Below are 22107 nucleotides of genomic sequence, written 5' to 3'. Positions count from 1 at the left end.
TTTTCTCAGATATCACTTAATAAACCACTGGTGACTAGGGTTTCCAAAAACGGAATTATCCCGAGAATTCCTCCGATTCCTGAAATTTCACGGGAATGGGAATTCTGGAATCCCTACTGGCGATCGAGCTATATACCGGGATAAATACATCAAGGCAAGCTTCAAATATGTCATGTTTTCACCAAAACTTAGGATCAGCTACTCTCAGCATGCTTCATTTGGGATTCCAACTATGAAATGTTCTAATGAACAGCTTAGCTAGTCACACGATTGTAGATGATGAGTCCATTCATACCAAGAGTTCTCGAGACCGACAATTTTGTAGTAATCCCTTGTTGTATTGGTATCAGTGCCTGTAAAAGCATCAATCTCGGTCTCGAAAATTTGTCGAATCCAAAACTTCGAGAATCCATTCTTCATACAATGTACAGTTAAATTAGAACTAAGCAATGCCCTGTGTGAACTGGCTGTATACAACATTCAAAGAGCCATAAGAAAATTTCAGCCTTAGGTGAGATAAAGCAAACAGGACGGAAAATTAAAACCAAAGGCTGGTGTCACTAGTTACAAACTAGTGTATATCCTTGGCGAAATATACTAACAACTTCTTAATTGCATTAACAAATTAGTCAAAAAAGTGATTTGCATCAAATTTGCATAATTTTAATTGAAAACTTACAAGTTTCATGCTAGCTTACATATCGAAATCAATTACACGACTGTAAGTAATTCAAAAAGTAAACATTTCTACCTTAAACTATGAATTTTACAAACTTTACACCACAACCAACGGAAAGCTTCTAAGTATGTATGTCTGCAAAAAAAAAGTTGTCCAGACATTGCACGAAGGCATGTGCAAAACAAGATATTTACATAAGCAATATGGGAAAGTAAACTTAACAGCATACTTCATGCAAGAAAGCGTATTGAAAAATTGCTAAATTGCCCTTACATTTCATTTAGCGCATTCTATAGCTGTAAGTGAATGAGACTACATATTTTTTTTGTTCATTCCTTTCTTCCTTCATTTCACCCCTAAAGCTTTTTACTATAACAAAAAACACACACACGCTAAGTTTAAAAGCATTTTTTTTTTAATGCTCGCGAAAAAAAATTTCCTTTTGTTAGCTGCACTTTGTCAAAATTCATTCAATTGTTAAGGATTATTTTGTTCATAGAAATAATTGAACTAAATAGTCGGAACAAGGCACTTTTGAATCATGATTACGCGCATTAGTGGGGAATTTATTTTTAGTTACGATGCTACATTTTTCTTGAATTTTATTATGTATGTATTACGTTTTTCTGGATAATTTATTAAATAATTTAGCTTAGTGAAAAGGGTGGAGTAGCTTGAATTTTAGATTTAAGAGTCTGAGAGGCACTAGTCGGTGATTCAAATTTATTGACATAAAATGGGTAGAAAACAGTCCTCATGGTGTCGTTAGTGCCACTTCGCGCATTACCATCAATATGTCTACTTAGTGATACCTCTAGCGGTGCCCCTAGTGAGCAACGCTTTGCTGTTTAGTAAAGTCAGGTGAATTTACGTTAAATCAGTGAATTTGAGCTCAATAACCCGATCGACACACATTGAAATGTTTCCAAATTTGGTTTTTTTTGCCAATGATCTGACAGTTGGTTCTAATCAAACTAACTTGAGGGCTGATTCACATACTGCGGTCATAACGGTCACTTAGTGGCTCCCTAACTGTGCCCATGAGCTCATGGAATTACTGTGTGAGATTACTGGGAATAAGAATCTCACAGTCGTTATCTAAAGACAAAGCCAGCTTTCGATGAACTCTAAATGCAACAAAGGGCTCTCGTGTGCCTTCTCTAAGGAAGTAGGCAATCGACTGTGCTATTGCGATTACATTTCAGTCACCCTGACAATTAAATTGTACTGCGTGCTCGAGCTCGTGCGTCTATTTTGCGAACATGTGGGTTCAATTCTCAAAAACAAATCTCTTTCAGTTATTACATCGATTGTTGTCATAGGATTCACAAAACTCTCAAGAAATTATGCAACCTAATCTATTTTCATATTAAGGATCGAAAAGCAGTTTGAGCAAAGCACCTACACGCATGTTAATATGTAAAAAAAATGAAAAATGATCTTAAATAACATTTTTTCTGATTCAAATAGTTCTAAAAATATATGAATAGCTTGAGGCGAATTCTCAGTCTTGAATTTACTTTCGATAGAAGCTATCAGGTACAGAAAAGAACATCCTACAGTATTTTTATGAGAATTCTAAAAATAATACTGACCAAAAAATTATATGCTTCGTTAGTCTGTTACTACATTATTATTTCAGTAAAAAAATATATATATGAACAATTTGACCAGATGATGGAGCTTAATTTATTGTAATAAATGATAGCACTATCCACTTTAAAACATATATATAGTGGAATAATACTGTGTTATACTAAGACAATGAATGATGTAGATAAAAATATAGTCTTGGGGATTGTTTGTAAGTTATGGTCAGGAGATAATGAGGATGTTGATCTTTTTTACTGGCAATATTGCTTGTAAGAATGTCTGTTTAGTTAGTTTCCTGGATGTATAGATCAAATATGATCCATGACGTCCTATAGATGTCACCTGATGCTGGTTCTATCGCTGGCTTCGACTTGCATATCCAAAATGCCAAGTTCAACACTATCTATATCAATAGCTTCCTTCCATGAGTTTATAGGCAACCTATGTGATTGCTCACAAGGATTCCTTACTTACTTCTTTGGTTGGGACGCAAGTGAGCCCATTGTCGAGCATAGAGAGCGTATAAAGGCTGCTCTACCCTTCTAAAACCTCTGTCAGTTCAGAATTTTAAGGAGTTTAATACAGAGCTTCAAATAAAATCCTAGTCGATTTCGAACTCTGCTTTACCATCCTTTTCCACACATCCAATCCAACCTCACGAGTATGAATACCTTAAAATCCCCAAAAATAAATCTCCATTTTCAATTAACATCATTAATTCACAACGCCCACACAATGTTTGTTCAAGTAACATTCCTAACTGTGGGATTTAATGCAGGTGCTATAACAAATATTTGCCATTAATTAATTAGTAACATCACTATACTATCATGGAAAACATGTTTTAACGTAATCTACGCTCTATTTTCTCATGGTTATATAAATTACACAAGATAGAAAATCTAAAGCTAAACCGTATATGCCGAGTGTTGATGAAGTAAAAATAAAAAAAAAGTTTAAAATAAAATTTACATTTTCAATAAAACATTCAACATTGACTTCCTTTCAATTAATTTAAACGAGCTGAAAAACAACGCATTGAATGTGAAGAAAGTAGATGAATAGAAAGAGAGGGGGAATAAAAAAAGGTTGAATGACAGCATAAGAGAAGTGAATGTGAGGAAAAATGCCAATTAAATTGTATTAAGTACTACACTTAATGGCTTTTATTATTCAAACATTCGCTTTTGTCATCAGAAAGTAAAGAGAGAGAATCACGTTGAATGGATGAGTAGACATCACGGATATATTTCAGATCAGTGGTTGTTCGTTAGTGATGTTCGTGTTTTAAGATATGTAGATGGATGGTGAATGAAGAGCTCTGGGTCGAGGGCATAATATGAATGTAGATGATTTCGATGACTTCGCTGAACAGTTTAAAGTGTTCGCTAGGCTATCGTATCAACGGTAAGATGTGAAGCTGCCCTGATGACACCATAATTAATTTAGAAGATCTCGATGACTTGCTAGAACAGCACAATGTGCTAGAGCATTGATGAGTAGATCATCTGGCAGAAACTAGTTATTAAATGGAATCCATAGTTTCTGCCAGATGATCCGGACTCAGAGCATTGCGTCGCTGTTGATATCAACGTAAAGACGCGAAGCTGCCTTAATGACACCCTAATGAGCTCAGAAAATCTCGTTGATTTACATGGACAGCACTACTTGTTCGGTAGGACATCGATATGCTGTCATATCCATGATAAGACTGAAAACTGCTTCGGTGGCACCGCAATGACTGATTTCTGCCTATTTATACTGCTAAAAATGCGGTTTGCAGCAGTCATTTTCATACAAAACCCTAATTCATGCTCTTTTTGAGAACGAGTTTTTGATGACTCAAGCATTTCTTGAACTCATACTCTTATCACATTTAGAACATCAATGGAGATGGAATCATGATAATGATGACCAAAATGCCTTTATATTGTATCAATTCGGCATCGAAGCCAGTTTCATGAGTTACATACTCTTGTCACATCCTGCTTAAGCTAACACATCGACTCCTACAATGGACATCACTTAAAAACAACTCCCATAAGAGAAAAATTGAATTTAAATATTTTTCCTCTTTTACTCTTTTATGTTACATTGTATGTTCGAGAGTTATAGAAACTTATATGCTGTGTGTACATTCCTGCTTTTTCATATTCGCGTTCAAACTTTTTGAATTTCATTCAATATTTTATGCTTGCAGTTATGTGACAAAAAAAAAGTATAAACTTTTGTACTGTTATTCAATTTTCCTAGAAAATTTTCATTATTTCATATTTTATAGCGAAATATTCAATAACACGCGAGATTCTTCAACAATTTTTGTGCATTGGATTTGAAAGTTTTATTGAATGATATTTGCAGTGGCTGTTTACAAATGAATATATAATATTAGAATTTCTATGAATGTTACGAGTTTGACTTTATAAATATGCAGCATATATGAATTTTATAAGAGCCTTTCTTGTTCCTGAACACATAAAAATGCTTCATTGTCCTAAGTTATATAATCGCATGACACGAGGCACAAGAAAAAAAATCATTGATGAGAGTAATAATTTATATTAACTTCTATCATCAATCTGGTATGCCTAGCATAAATTATTGCCTGGATCAGACGTTATATACACAATGTCATGACTTGAAGAATTTGACTTTTGCTTGAGATGATTCTCAATCATTACTTGAGTGATTTTGGTCATGTTGGGGAATGGAAATGGAAATTTTGTTGGATGAGGTATGTAAGGAAGTTTGAATTTTGTGTGTTTAAGCTATAGAACGTCTCACAGTTCAAAATTGAGTAGAATCGATTTGATTTTTTTCAATCAACTTCGAGTCGACTTCAAGTTTGTCGACTTTGAGTTCTAGAACGTCTTAAAATTACTTAGTTCACTAGTCGTGTAGATCTCCCATTGCTGATGCATATCCTCCCTAGACATCTCGTAATGCTGGTTCTATCCAATTGTAATCTGTCTAAAGCTTCTCACCATGAGTTCTTGAGCCTTCCTTGTGTTCATTTGACTTCTTATGGTGATGCAAAGTAGATAGCTCATTCTGTACAGCTTTTCCGAGTAAAGTAGCTTGTGATTAGTAGACAGTATGGCTTGACATTGCCACCACACTTAATACCGATCGAAATTCACAAAAATCAAAATCTGGAAGTGATAAACGCTCAAGATTCTATCACTTATCCATTCCTTTGTCCATAAGAGATATCCTCAAACACATCTCATCACATCTTCAACTACAAAGACCAAAATATAACCTAAATCCCATTCGACATTCAAAAAAATTAAGCATGAACATCTCCAGACATAATCTTGAAAGCATTCATTTGTAAAAGCACCTCAATATCACTAAAACTAATGACCTCATCCACAAAAAAACCCATCCTCGATTAAATTCATGTCATCCTTTAGACAAACGTTATAGTCCACCCCGGATATCGATCCGAAATGCACACACAATATTCTGTGTCTTTCAGACACTTTAAGCCACTTTACTGGATATGCTTACATATAATCATACATATTTCACTCGTAAAGTGGCAATAAAGTTCCTAACAAATGTGATGCATTAAATGAATATTACCCATTACATATTAAATGAATATTTTTTTGTTTTTTTTGTTCATCTTTTTGGCATGACTTGAAGAATGAATTACATATCATAGAAGTGATGTGACTTGACGAGGCTTTTCTAAGAATTCTCAATGAATATATATATCGTGTGTATGTATATCGATATACAAATAGTTGTTCATGGAAATGAAATGAATGGAAATGGATGGAAGAAGATGGTAAAGAGAATAAAAAATAACAAAAAAGTCACGTAAATGCTTGTAAGCGTAAAAAGATGTACGCATTTTGCTGAGATGTCGCGTCGCAAATAGGATATATTATGTAAATTGGAGGCATGTATGAGAGAAGCATTTTGAAACTAAATTACCTCTTGAGCAGCATAGCTCTTTTGTGTATGTGTGTGTGTATTTGGGAATGAGTGAGAATAAATTGAACTTAATATTGAACTTTATACATTAATTTAACATATATGCTTGTTATTTTCCAGTTCCTTCCTTTTCAATCGAGGCACTGATAGGCGAGACAGTGTATCTTCCATGTAATATAAGTACACAGGAAATAAATGATGATATTGAACTCATATTATGGTATCGAGAAGACAAAGGAACTCCAATATATAGGTGAGTCTTAATATGAAAAGTTTTTTTACATCGTATATTGATACTACATGTATTAATATAGTGAATGAAAACTTTTTTTCTGTTACTTTCTTTTATTGTTGTATATTTTTGTTATTCTCAGAAATAAATTTCGTATATATACACAGACATGAAGGGGGAATTATGGTTGAAATTTAAGGAATACTTACTTTGAATGAAATTTACAAAGCAATAAAGCTTTTTCAAAAACCGCGAAACCGCACTTTTTGACCCAAAAATTAAAAAACCGCGGTTTTTGAAAGAAAAAAGCGGTTTTACAACTTTGTAAAAAAGTTTTTTCAAAAAAAGTTTTTGAAGATAATTTTTCAAAAAAAAAAAAGTTTTTCAATTTAAAAATCTGAAAAATTTGCAAACTGGTAAAAGTTCAAATTTGAAAATTTTTTTAGACTATTTCATCAAGCAATTTGAATTTCTCAATTGGAGGAAAATAGCAATTTTTTTTATTCAAAAACTTTCAAATTTCAATTCAAATTTCAGTTCAAATTTCAATTCAAATTTCAATTCAAAATTCAATTCAAATTTCAATTCAAAATTCAATTCAAATTTCAAAATTCAATTCAAATTTCAAAATTCAATTCAAATTTCAAATTTCGATTCAAATTTCAATTCAAATTTCAATTCAAATTTCAATTCAAATTTCAATTCAAATTTCAATTCAAATTTCAATTCAAATTTCAATTCAGTTTTCAAATTTCAAATTTTGATTCATTTTCTAATTTCAATTCAATTTCAATTCAAATTTCAATTCAAATTTCAATTCAAATTTCAATTCAAATTTCAATTCAAATTTCAATTCAAATTTCAATTCAAATTTCAATTCAAATTTCAATTCAAATTTCAATTCAAATTCAAATTTCGATTCAATTCAAATTCAATTCATTTTTCAAATTTGAACTCAATTTTCAAATTTCAATTCAATTTCCAAATTTTAATTTAATTTTGAAGTTTCAATTCAATTTTCAGATTCAATTCAAATTTCAAATTAGAATTCAAATCTTAAATTTAAAGTTAAAATTCAAAATTTCAAAAAGCTAGTTTTTATCAAAGAAAGCTTGATTTCCACATATTTCCAATCTTATTCACCCCCTTGATAAACACACATTTACCTAACAAATATTTCGTTTATAAAAATGTACTTTTTTATTCCATCTCTTCGTTAGCTTCATTTCGTGAAACAAAGTTTATGTTTGTTGCTACAAATTGTTGACTTGAGATTTAAACGACTAAAAGATCCTCACAGCGATACGTGAATTTAATTTTTTTTGCATTTATTTTTTCAATTAAATATTTAAGTAGAACGACAGCAGAGTAACCTTCTTGATTACAATGACACTAATGGGTCTTTTCTTTATCGTTTTATTTCATGCTTGTTTTTCTGTTTTTTCTTAAAAAAATTATATTTTTTATTATAATTTTATTCAAAAATTTTGTGCTTCTGGAAAATGCAAATATAAAATGCAGGTGGGGGATGTTGATCTTTTTAATTAATTTTTTTGTTTTTGGCAATTAGAGTAGATGAAGAATTGTCGAATTCACCTACAATGTTGGCATTTTCAACCAACACATTGATTTAAGATAGAAGAACAATAATATTTTTATAATTAATTCAAGTGGCCATGCTGGTGATATAAGCTAATTAAGTTAAGTGTATCGTATATCTACAGAATCTACAGGATATTTTAAATACTAAAAAATATCAGTTTAAGACAAATTCATGCCAGTTTGGTGACTAATGGTAGTTTTCATAGCACAGGCTACAACAAAAGGGTTTCCACCTGACTCTGTTGCTTGCTCTGTCACCTAGTTTGTACAAATTCTAGTCCCCTCTAACATACCTAATAACCAAACGGCTCCTGACATATCAATGAAACCATGAACATAAAAAGATTCAAAGTAACTGAAGGAATATCTTCATTTCTAAGGAATACCAAACTTTTCAAAGTATTTTAAGGTTTCATGCTTCCAAGAACATATAATAACAAAATATCTTTCATTGTTACTCGATATCAAATTTTCGGAATCCAAATAAGTTCCATTCCATTACGTCACATATTATAAAAACAGCTTTTATCCTTCTGGGTTCATTGATGTCGTCACGAAATTGTTATGAAGTCTATTTTGATGGTTAACCTTTCAAAAAGTAGGAATTTTTGGATGTGTTGCGTGGGATTTAAAATAATAATGGATGATAAGTTGATGGTTTCTGAACTTTTCATCCCAGAATTTGAAAGCCTTCAAAGGGAGGCTGTGAGCCGCGTTTCCACTACATAATTATGTACCAAAGTACTAAACCATTCCGCAACCGAGCCACTTCGACTCATCCGAAGTTCAACCGCTTTATTAATGCGCTAAAATTCACAGTGGACTGGAACTAATCATCATCGCCAGCAGACAAAGAGCTTGCTCTCAAAGGTAGAGTAAATTGAGGGCACGAACGTGATCATGCTTTTCTAGTATATTTAAATAGAGCAAGCTCTTGACAGCATGCTCTTTGCCTATTCGTACATTCAAAATCAATCTTCGTATACAGTTTATTTTTAACTTTTATGCTGTACTACTCATTGTTGCAAAGAACATCATGTTCCTAATACGTGCAACCAATGGGCTGACTTAAGCCTTCTCAAGCCAAAGATCCGTTTCGGCGCTAAAGTAGCGACATTTGAACGTTCATCGACCGGGTTACCTAAAAATTGCGCTTTACATACCAATTACACATTAGCATTCCTCAACATACTTATTTCTACTAGAATAACTAGATAAAGAAACTCGCTTATTATCTCATTCAGTCTCTTTCTCCCGTCAACACACATAATACATACCTTTTAACATCATAACATTGCATCCTTCCCTCCCCACCTTCTTACATTCATTTCAGTGGAAAAACAAAAACAGTTTCTTTTACATTACAGCTTTAACTGCTGGTTTGTTATTCTTTCCTCACTTCTTTTACCCTACCTCATCATTCCCACTTCTTTTACATTATGAGTATATACACAACTTTTTTTTTTCAGTGGATAAAAAAGTATAAATTATGGTTTTAATTATTCCTGAAAAACAAAAGGTGAAAAATTCATGCACTTGCATTATATTCATAAAACGAGAAACGTGATTATGTTTCTATGCAACAATGAGTGAGTAAGGAAAAAAAAGGCACAAACACACAGTTAAAGAATATATATATTTTTGTCCCTGGCATAATCATTGTCGTTGTTCATAATAAAAAGCGACTTTTATGAATTTGAATGAACGGCAGATCCTCAAAAGAATCTCTCATCTCTCCCCTTTCTTTTTAGGTTTTTTTGTGTATGTTCAAGAGATGTGATGTTCTCCACCTTCGCCAGCCACAAAAGACAGTAGGAGCTGGTGCACATACATAGATAAAAACAATATAGCAATCAAAAAAAAAAATTTCATTTTCATTCACATGCAGAATACCATCCTACCTCGTACTATGCATGCATGCTTTACTTTATTGTCTCTGCTATGTGAATATTCGTTCCTTTCTTCCCTTACGTTTATTGTGCAATTATTTCAATCGCTGTTTTAATGATGATATTGTGGCTACATTGTCTATAGTCGTAATGTAATTTTGTCTGGATTTTTAATTGGTTTTGCAAGCAGAGCTTGAAATTTACTTGACTGATCTATACATATGAGCCGACTCTACAGAGCTCTGTTTGCAGGGAAGAGTAGATAGACTTGAAAGTTGGGAACTATTGAAATATTATGTGCCAAAGAAATGGAAAAGAGCTTCGTAAATCAGACCTGGGATTGAACTCCGGATCTTTGGCAAGTAAGGCCAACTATCTAGCATTTAGGCCACTAATGTCATTTCACTGCTTCGGAGTCATACTTTCCAATCATCAATTCCCAGATACTTATTTACTTACTTCTTTAGCAGAGCGCTCAGGGATTCATTGGTGCGTTCAGAGAACGTCTGTAGACAGCTCTATATTTCGATAACTCAAGCGTCCTTATCAAAACATCCAGTCCAGGAACTTTCCTGTTTTAATTCCCCATTACTAAGTCTTACTTAATTCGCTGGACTGATCAATATCAATGCATGAATTTCCTTAGATGCCTTCTAAAGCTGGCTTTCGATGTCTTTGGTCAACTAATTACCGATACTAAATGCAATGCTGTCTTTAAGTCTACAATACTTTACAGATGTTCTACTGGTTGAGTCCTGGTTAGGCTTATGCGAAGACTCGCTTGGCACCCCCACAAACAAGCTAGGGATAGCAGGCTTACAACTTGCTATCTATGAACATAACTTGTACAAAGAAAACTACAAAAGGATATTAGGGTTGGAACAAAAATGACAACCCAATTCAATCAAACTCAGCTTTCGACAAGCCTAGAAACCGAGAAGTTTTAGTACTGCTATTGCAGTCGTGACTGATAAATTATTTGATCTATGCAAAAGGAGGTATAACAGGCTAGAAGTGTTCATACATTGCAGAAATTGGCACATTGGCATTTACCTTATTAGCTAGTTAATGCAATAGTCTATGACTCTAAGGGTAAGCTCTTTGCATGGTATCTAGTCTAGTCAGGAGACTTGCTTAATAGATTCTATCAAAATGCGCTTCCTTACCCCACCGTCGCGAATAAAGCAACTATTTCATTGTATGTGCCATGAATCAAAAGAGAGTAAAAGACACACACAAAAGGAGACAGCTTCTTTGAATAAATATGTAGGAATATATATATAAAAAAACTTTTATTTTATTCAACATTCTTTTTATATTTATCGTGAACAAACATTTAACCTCTTGGCAATTATAATGTTGGTTTGCTTTCAATTAGAAACGAATAAAAAGAAAGAAAAAATAAAATAAAAAAAAAACTTTTCATTTTCAATTGGAAATAATTTAATTCAACATCATGAAAATTTCTCTATATATTTATGTTCTTGTTGGGGTGGCACACGAAGTAGAAGGAAAGAAAAAAAATCAATTGCAGAATGATGATGAAAATCAAGCAGTTCAAGCTTTATTAATTTTTCCTCCTTCTTCCTTTTCAATTTTTTTTTTTTTGTCTACATGTGATAATATCACGAACAGTGAAATAGATTATCTTTTATTATATTTCAGCTATTGAGGAATAAAAATGTAGTTAGTTAAATTCTATTTGTGTTTTCAATTTAATTCTCACAATGAGTATTGATAAATTAAATGTAGAATGATATTTGGGAATGAGGAATCACAGATACTCAAAGAGTGCAATTTATCGATTGATTAGAGCATTGCAACATTGTTGCTAGAGTATATTTACGTCGCGTGCTACCGGCAAGTCTTTATAAAGATATTAAGAGACTCTGATGTCTTCTTGAAGACTGTACGTCACTTTGTCTTTAGAAAATGAGTAAAACTCAATTAGTTGCTGAAATTTGATCTTCTTACTTCATTTTAGCAATATACAGCATAGCATAATTGTCTCTGATCCTAAAATATCTGTGTCTATTTGATGAATTTGGGTTTTTTTTGGTCGTTGACTCGTTCATTTCTTAAAGTTTAATTTCTGCTCTGGTTAACACACTGGATGTTGTCATATTGCCTCAACTGAGCCTCATTTGCCCTGTTCTTGGCCATAATATTATGTATTTCGTCCTGAACAGTGATTGCAATCATATTAACTACTATTGTCAATTGTAGAACCTTTGCTCACACACAAACCTTTACCCAATTCATTAATAGATTTTAATTAAAATTAACAAGCTTTTTTTCCTTAAAACTCAAATTTTGACTAACACACTAAGTAATTCCTACTCAAATAGACGCTTCTGTTGCATAGGATAGACAGAATAATTCTGCAGAATTAAACTGATGAGCAGAATAATTCTGAAGTATATATATTTTGAGAAATATACTTCACATAGAGCTAAATTTTTGTATATAGATTATATACTTCACTCAAGAGGATATTTTTACCTACATTTTGTAATGAGTATTATCATACTTCACAAGAGGATATCTTTTACGTAAAATTTTGTTATGAAACTTATATACTTCAAAAATTCAGGATATTTTTTGTACCTTTTAAATAAAAGAAATTTTGTAAAATTTTGACTTCTCAAAAGTAGTGAATGCGGAACACATGGAGCATAGTGCATCACTTAGATTAACACCACTAAGTATTAATCCCATCTTCTCGTGGTGAGAGGCTTTAATCCAAGCCACATAGTAATGAATCAGGATTTGTCAGCCCAGCAAGCCGCCATCTTTAAGTCAAAGCTACGAAACCCAAATAAAGGAATTACGAACTGGATTTAATTGGATAACGACCAAGGCTAAAATAACAGAAAAATTATCGTTAAATAATTTAATTGCTAAACTTCTCCAGGTGGCACTGAACTAGAGGCAGTTTTGGAACGGGATTCATTGTGAACCCGAAGTGGTCGAAACATGTAATCTACTAGAAATTTTTAAGGTTTTAAAAGTAATTTTTCTTTTAACAAACAATTCAAAAATAATACCCTCTTGTGAAGTATATAATTTCATACGAAATTTACGAAAAAATATCCTTTTGTGAAGTATATAATCTCACACAAAATGTACGAAATTATATCCTCTTGTGAAGTATATAATCTCATACAAAATATTTTAAAAAATTAAATATCCTGCTTGAGTGAAGTCATATAAATTTCATTTTTTACAAAAGCTGTTTTTAAATATGTCCTCTTGTGAATATTACGTCTAATTTCATACAAAATGTACGAAATTCAAATATCCTTTTGATGAAGTATTTATAAGCTCATACAAAATGTATTTAAAAATATAAAATTTTCTTGTTCAAGTATATGAATCTCATTACTTATTAAATTGTACGTATAGGATAATATCCTCTTGTGAAGTATATAATTTATACATGTAATTTGAGTCTCTTGTGAAGTATGTTTCTTAAAATTATGATACCAGAATTATTCTGCTCATCAGTTTAATTCTGCAGAATTATGTTGTTTAAAAGCTTTTTAAAATTTGTTGCATTTAAAATATTGTGACATTCATTTAGAATACCTTCTGCAAATAGTTCTATTGAAATAAAACAGAATAATTCTGCTAGTCCTAGAATTTTGAAGACCTAATTCTGCAGTTTATTGTAGTTTCAAAAAATTCTGCGCAACTGTGTTTCAGAATTCTGCAGAATTATTCTGTCTATCCTATGCAACACACCCAAATAGACACTTCAAATTTCATTCTAAATATAAATCAAGTCTCTATCTTCACCCTTTACGTCAAACAGAATCACTCAACCATCTGAAACACTTTCATGTTTTCTTCCTTTTAGAATTTTTCAATAAAAAGTATTTCAAAGTCAAATTACACCCATCCTCAACAATCGCATTCTCCAGTAGGCTGGAATATTCTCTTTTTTTTTGTAAAATTTTACAACCCCCGTTACTCAACACCCGCAAGCAAACTTGCTAATGACGGACGAATGATCCGATTTTTTCCAAGTAGATGACCCGAGCAGAAAACATTAGAGCCTCTGTTGTCAACCCCAAAAGAAAAGTCGCGATTGTATCCTCATCATTTACTTTGCTGTCGAAAATGTGGCACATTTTTTTTTCGGGGGGCCACGGATGAATAAGAAGATAAGGAACAAATTTAAATGACAATACAAAAACTGAAGATTAAAATAACTTTTTTAGGGTGATTTTAGGGATTTTTGGAAGGAATTTAGAGTCAAAAATATTGTCGTATTTCATATACAGTTCATGGAGTCAAGCCAAAGTTCATGATATTTTGTTAAGCTCACAAAAAGAAGGGGAAGTTGAGGTATTAAGTTTCATCAACATGGTCATATGTACGTCGGGAATACAAAGTTTTGGATAACAATATATAATAAAAATTCCTCATGGGGATCATCTTCAAATGACATTTATTTGAAATTGGATCAAAACTAAACAGTATGTAACTAGAACTTTCTATTTACATATGTACAATAAGTCCATACATTGAGTCCATAATCATGTCAAGAAAATCTCCAGAGTAGAATAATAGTTTTAGTTTATATTCTGTCAAGCACGTCAAAGAAACCCTAATAGCTCAGTGGTAAGAGCATACAACTGGAAAGAGTAGAACGTGAGTTCGATTCCCAGTTCAGACAAATTGGGAAAATGTTCTTTTTCTGCTAGATATGGTCAATATGAATCAGTCAATCTCAAGTTGATAGTACAATCATGTTTACACTCTGCTACTGCCCATGTTGGGATCGTAATTGGTAGATTGTAAATCTTACCATACCTATCAGTAATATTTATGGAATTGGCTGCCATTAATCCTCAGTACAGACTTAACAGGCAAAGAGGCTTCAAATCTATCCTTTCAAGTAAAACAAAAGCTTGTTAAGGGCCAACACAGAGCGTAGTCGACATCGGTGCAATTTAGTGGTGCAAAGACATACCACGAGAAGGGGTATGAACTTGAAATTTGGTCAGCTTTGAGTCAGACGTCGGTTTTCTCAATTCTCCCAAAGATTCCAATTATTTGAGTATCAAAATGAAGTTTCAACAGTTTTGGAGAGCGTTTAATTGAAAAAGCATGTACATGCTGGGTTTTTTAAGATCTTTGGGAATTTTCGGGAATTTCTTCAGTTTTTGGTGGCTCATTACCATTCTCTAGCTTAGTGTTACCAAAACTCTTTTGCACCACAGCACAAATTAGTGGACTCAAGGCATTGCCACGCGTTTCATCCGAATGAAAGATTGTATGGGCCGGATGAAAGCGAATGAACTAGTGTCAATGCTTTGGTGGTAATCCTTGACCAAAAACACATACGACATACGGTCTTACATACTAAAAAATTTCAGCAGCACTCAGTTTTCAAAGCACTGCTCTAGCTACTCACCTATCATGAATACACCACCATCACATCATTTACAAAACATTCCTTACAATGTTCCACTAATAAAAGTGTAAAAAATTCAAAGAATGAAAATCAATGTGGGATCATTGTCTATACATGTATGGCGAGAGAGAGATAAAAAAAAATAAAAAAACTTGAAAAACTACATGAGAATTCAACTGTTAAATCCAAAACATTGTGGGATATGGTAGTGTAGAGAGTACAAAAGCATTTTCAGCATTCACCAGTAAAAGCATGTAGGATGGTGGCACACAGCAAAAATAGGGAGAGAGATGAGAATAAAAAAAACACAGTTGTCATGTTCACGACTTCATTTAACGAAAAAAGAAAAATGCTATATCTGTGAAAAAGAATTTTTCCAGCAAGCATTTTTCATGTTTTAAATTGTTTTATAGAAAACTGAGCTTTTTTGAGGGTACGAGATACAAAATAGTTACACAGTATATACAGATTGAAATTAAGGCAATAAGAGAGTTAAAAATGAAATTAAAGACATAAAAAATACTAAATCCTTTTTGTGTGCATGTGTGGGGACAATTTTATTTTTTCAGTGATTTTTTTTTTCATCAACATGTTGCAGTACTGCAGAATATAAAATACATGTAATTACTTTCTCTAATGCTTTAACAAGCTCTTTCTATTTTATCATGTAATTTTCTGATGCATTTCCGGATTATCATTTTGAAAATCCGATGATCTGTCATTTTGTCTGAGTGTAGGCTATGTTATTATTTATGTGGTGGATGGATGTGGAATATGATGATTCATAATGGAGGTAGCTTAGCTTGGCATTCATCAGTATTCATTAAAAATGAATTTTATGTTTATTTGCTATTTTTTATGTGCTTTAAAACTGTAAATTATATAATTTACTGTCAAAGTTGTCAGGAGGGTTACTTTGGGATGTTGAACCTAAATTTAGGTGTGTCTGGAAAAATGATGTTCCTTACCATGGCTGCTACGTTCGAATGAAATTTCTACTTCCTTATTTCTTGGTCCATCTTGATCCATTTGACCCATGCTTCTCTAGACGTCTCCTAACGCTTGCTCAATCACCGACTTCCATCTCCCAATCCCCAACACCAGATCCAACCCTATCTCTACCTAAACCTATCTCTAAATGCGCATCAATATCTCCAAATACAATCTGTCAATGCATTGCTCCTTACTCTCTGCTACCAACTAAATTTGTATGTGACTAAAAATCTAATTCAAACTATTTCATGCACAAGAGTGAGCAATATATAATTTCCATAAATAAAATTACATGAAATTGGTTGAAACTTTTACAGTTCAGTCATGCAATGTGCTTAGATTTCCTTATAATACCTTATAATGTATGAGAATGCTTGTTTGTTAGTGGGATCATCTGGATATTATGGGTATGGTGTCTGATTGAAGATGATGTAGTGTAGGGAATTTAAATGTTGATCAGCGGTGCTAATTTGACCCAATGTGCCAAAGTTAATCTAGTGCTTGCCAAAAACTGTTAATCTAGCTTAAGAGCCTTATTAGGTGGCTTGGCGAAGATTCTAAGGTGTATAATAGCAAGTTAAACATTTTTCTAAGCATCATCTATGTTATCCTAGACATTTGCAAAATATGTTACAATTCTAGTAGATAACTTCGATACGAGGAAGGCACAATCCATATGAATTTGTTAAAATCCGACACCAAGCCGATTTTACTCATACCTGAGGCCTTGACTGACTGGTCTGACCCTAGACTGTCTATAATAGCTCTAGACTGACTAGACTGGCCCTAGACTGACCCTAGACTAACTAGACTGGCCATAGACTAACTAGACTGGCCATAGACTAACTAGACTGGCTCTAGACTGATCCTAGACAAACTTGACTGACCCTAAGCTAACTAGACTGGCTCTAGACTAACTAGACTGGCCCTAGACTAACTAAACTGGCCCTAGACTACCTAGACTGGTACAAGACTGACTAGACTGGCCCTAGACTGGCCCTTAATTTGACTAGACTCTGACATGAGGACAGATTTTCAATCATTTCTATACCATGTGCTTTCCGGGTTACTTAAGGATGTGCAAAAATTGAATTAGCCATTATCATCATCACATAACATCCAATCTACCCCCAGTAGTGTAAAATTGAAAAAAAAAGCAATACAGAATGAAAAAACTTTTTTCAGGAAGAAAAGTACCAAAAAATGGTAATAAGAAGAAGGAAATGAAGTAAGAGAGAAAAAAAAGTAGCAAAAAAAGTTAACTGCATATATGAAGCAATAGCAGACTAACCACTTAGATGCATGATTCCTTTACAACATATATAGATATACACACATATAATACATAAAAGAATAAATTTTCACTTACAATATAAATTTATATATCTTTTCTTTTCCTCTATTTCCATTTCAGCGTCGATATACGTGATCGAGATCCAAATGCAGCAAAAAGATGGTCCGATGAAACAGTGTTTTCCAATAGAGCATATTTTTTATTTGATAAGTTGCCTGGTGAATTAGCGGTACAGAATGCCAAAGATTCAGATACAGGTATAATAATTTATTATATCAATTACCACAATAAATGTTCATGTGAAATGAAAAATAATGCAGAGATGAGATGTGAAAAGAAGAAGTGCCTGCTCTTTTTTTTCGGGGGGGCAGGAGGATGTACGGAGAAATGAGATCGAAAAAAAAAGTGAATTTCATAAAAATTTCATTTACATTTTGAGGAAATAAAATTTATTGCCAGGAATTTGGATAGAGAGCGGGATATAGAGGAATGGAAATGGAAGGATGAAAAATTGCGAATATTTTTCAATTTTTTTTTTTTTATTTCATCCCCCAATTGCTATGTTGCTCAGGAATTTTAAACAATGCTGTTGAGTCACATAATGGAAACTTCTGCTTCTGTTGATTCCGGAATTCCATTATCTCGGCTCTTTTATTTCAATTTTTTGGGATGAGATTTAGGGGTGTAGTGAGGGGGTGCAACAGTGGATTTCCTATATCCTTGTCTGGCTTTGAACTGCGCAAAAATGGCGAACATCTGGACCATATTGCAACTCTATTTTCATCTTGGTCCTAATTTGAATCTTGGTTCTAAATCTTGGTGCTGATTTGGGTCATCTTGGTCCTAAATTTGATCATCTTGGTTCGTCTTAGGCCATTTTGGCACTAATTTGGGTCATCTTGGTTCTAATTTGGTCATCTTGATCCTCATTTTGTTCATCTTAGTGCCTAATTTGTGTCATCTTGTTCTTAATTTGGTCATCTTGGTCTTAATATGATAATAAAACTCAACAATGAGGACAATTTATACAAAAAATCACAAACTCAACTTCACACCCTCTAAATCTATTGATTCACACCCAATTCCTAGCTCCATGACTGCCTACACCTCCCACGAGACTCTCGCAACATTCAAATATTGAATTTTCTTCTTTTTTATATTAATTAATGATAAATATGCCAATTAAATTCACATTGTGAGCAATGTATAGCCAATTGGTTTCGTATAGAGATGAACATTATCGGAAATATTCTTTTTTTTTTTGTTTTCCTTTATCCGCACATATGCAGATAATGCTCGTTCATTATCTCTCGATATTTTTTTGTTGCTTTTCTGCATGGTCCGATAAATTAAGACAAACAACGAGCGAGAAAAAAAAAGTTCTTGGCAATTTATTACATAATGAATCCTTTCAATATTATTTTCTTTTTTATTTCATCGTTCCAATGAATGATGATCGAAATTACCTCGAGAATTGTGATAATTATTGTGCAAGTCATGAACATCCGACCTTGCTACTTGAAAGCATCTGCTAATTAGAATTGGATTAATTTGAACGAAATGAAGGAGAAATTGAGGTTTTTTGTTGCAATTTTAATTGGCTTGTCTAATTATCGTATTTATTGATGGTTTTGTGAAGATTGAAAGAGTCTTCAAAAATGATAAAAATGGAATCACAATGAGCTTAATTTTAGAAGATTGTTTGGGTTCATATTGATAGAAGAATCAAATTGTTGTTTATTTTTAATACTGCTTGAAAACTGCTTTAAAGTGCTGTTTAGTAGAGGTACCTTGTAACTATGTAACTCAGCATGCATATACGATGGGGTCACTGACTTTGTGAGCAATGTACGAACTTAGGGTTATCGATGCCGAGACAGAAACCTTGAAAAACCTTAGTTCGAATCTTTGTCATATAACAGTCTAAATAATATTTAAGAAATCGCCATTTTGATGGAAATCGAACCTCCTTCGTCGCACTTCGAACCTACTTCCTCGCTTTATTAAATGACTATAAAGACCTTACTCTAAATTGGCGGAATGGCATGCATGAGGTTCGAGTCTTTAAAGGCTGTTCTGCTCAGACATTACACCATCAAACCGAATCAAGCCATAAATTAAAGAAATATGCTGCCCAGCTTAAAAAACAGCTTAATCTACAATCATACGAATTCTAGAGCAATATAGAAGATTTTCGAGACTGAGACTAGGGTTTCTCAAAAACGGCATTTTTAAAAAACGGCCGTTTCCGTTTTTTTCTGACTGTTGCACAGAAGTCTCTAGCAAGATATGTAAACAATACTTATAATCTACAATCATATTAATTTTCGTTTAAATTATTATTTAAAAATTTTTTTGAGTCGAAAAATATCCAAAAATTCAGAGCAATCTGGAAAAACGGCTGATTTTCGAGACTTTAGATTTTCGAAAAAACGGGACCCGTTTTCCGTTTTCGTTAACGGCATTCAGAAAGCCTAGTCTTGACAGACTCATGATTGAGTCAATGGAAGCCTTCTTCCTAGCCTCAGTCTTGACAAATCTCATGATTGAATCAAGGAAGCCTTAGTTTCGGTATCAAGAACCTTTATTCTGAACTAATCAGCCATTCTAGCTTATAATCTAAATTCAGATCCATATTCTGTTCAGATCCATCCATCCTCCAACCACAGATTCATTCTCAACAACATCCAGCAATATTTATCACCCCAAAGCTCAATGACTTGATTACCATTTCAATGACCAAATCATTCCGTACCTAATAATCCATGACAACTTCATTCCAATAAATTTAAAACTTCACAACATAATTTAAAGTAAAGTTTATACATTAAACAAGTTCACAACGTTGTGTGGATATCCCATAAAAATTCACAATCATCACTTGCTTCCTCATTGAAATGAAAAATTGTAATCGAAAAAAAAAACTCAACTCATGGACAAGTAAAGCTCAAAATTTATTGCACGATCCTTGATGGTCCATTATGTGATTAAAAATTTTTTGTTTTCATGTAAGCACTTCATCCGGAGCGGATGTAGATCAAGTGCCTCAATCGCGAAGTTGTGAATATTGTTCAAAATTAATCATGCATTTATCATTTTTTGGAGAGGGCTTGAATTTTTTTTTCTAAATCGAGTTTTGAACTAGTCAAATGAATTTTTGTTTAGATTGACTTGCTGAATATTGTTGATTTTGAAGGAGTATTTTGAAGATTTTTGTATGGTCGAAAAAATATGAATTAAAAATTTTTTGTTTGTATTTAATGGAGGCAAATTCAATTCACATCTCATTTATGCGGAAACTGACTAAGAGTCGTTCATTTATGATTTAGAGCTGTATATGTGTAACTAGAGCAACTATTTGAAACCATGGATTAGATTGTTTATATTTATTACTGGCTTTAATCCTCATTTTCGTCATTGTGGTCAATAACCTCAGCAGCTAAGCTTTACCACAAAAAAGATGGCAAGATAGAAGGATTCTCAGGAATATATTAACCCTATTCTATAGTAAACCCAAGAGTTTAGAGTCTTTAAGGGTTCTAAAGCCAAACTTGAAAATAAGACTAGAATATACCTAAGAAACTAGGGTAAATGAAGGCTCTAAAGTTATTCAATAAGGAAATGCTAGTTTATTTTGTATGCATTGAGTTATAGGATAGCTATGGAGCTAAAGATCTGAATAGCTAAAGGTTTTTTTTTATGGAGCTTTGGTAGGCTAAAACTAGATTTTATGAGAGAAACTAGAGTCTGTGAAGACAACGAAGCAATACCATACCATAAAAAAAGATCATATACCAGATGTTGTAAAATATGAATGATTAAAAGCAGTTTTTTCTCAAATTTTTTTGATCATGGCACAGAAAACCACATCTCTAGTGTCAGCTTATTGAGATTTGATACTTATTAGTTCTGACACATACAAGAGTGCTGCATGTATATAAAAAGTCCGGTTTAAGTACAGTATAGGTATTTATGTACCATGAAAGCATGCTCTTTGCCTGTTAAGGTACCAAAGATATAGGTCAGCACACATCATAAGTCAACGACTTCTCTCTTACCCAATTATCAAAAAATCTATAACCAAACTAAAAAATTCTTATTTTTTTCACATTCCAGGTGTTTATAGATGCCGAGTAGATTTTAAAGTAGCTCAAACAAGAAATAGTATTGTTAATTTAACAATAATCGGTGAGTATGACTAGTTTAACTTTTATAATGCAAAAAAACTAAAATTTTCCAGGACGTTTAAAAAAGTTTTGGCTGCATACATATTTGCATCTACAGTTATGACAATACAGTGGCTTTATTCCATTGCTATACATGATGAGAAAAAAAAGCAATTTCAATCAAATAATTTGCCTTATTCCTCCTATACATTCAAATGTGGATATTTTTTTTATGTATAAATCGTATATATGCAATATGCTTATGCTATTCAATCGGAATTTTATGCCGGAT

At 32.8% G+C, this 22107-nt stretch overlaps 1 protein-coding gene across 1 annotated transcript in view; it reads left to right on the top strand.

The window, feature by feature from the left end:
* Positions 1 to 22107, top strand: part of side-VII (sidestep VII) — a 160211-nt gene that overhangs the window by 44357 nt on the left and 93747 nt on the right. The window contains exons 3-5 of the mRNA XM_070638179.1: positions 6338 to 6470; positions 17770 to 17906; positions 21766 to 21837. Of these exons, the coding sequence (XP_070494280.1) occupies positions 6338 to 6470; positions 17770 to 17906; positions 21766 to 21837 (342 nt within the window). The remainder of the gene's footprint in view (positions 1 to 6337; positions 6471 to 17769; positions 17907 to 21765; positions 21838 to 22107) is intronic.

This window comes from Chironomus tepperi, unplaced genomic scaffold, assembly GCF_022539635.2.
Source record: "Chironomus tepperi strain 1889 unplaced genomic scaffold, CSIRO-AGI_Ctep_v1 contig_171, whole genome shotgun sequence".
Lineage (NCBI taxonomy): Eukaryota > Metazoa > Arthropoda > Insecta > Diptera > Chironomidae > Chironomus > Chironomus tepperi.
This window is presented reverse-complemented; position numbering and strand designations above follow the sequence as displayed.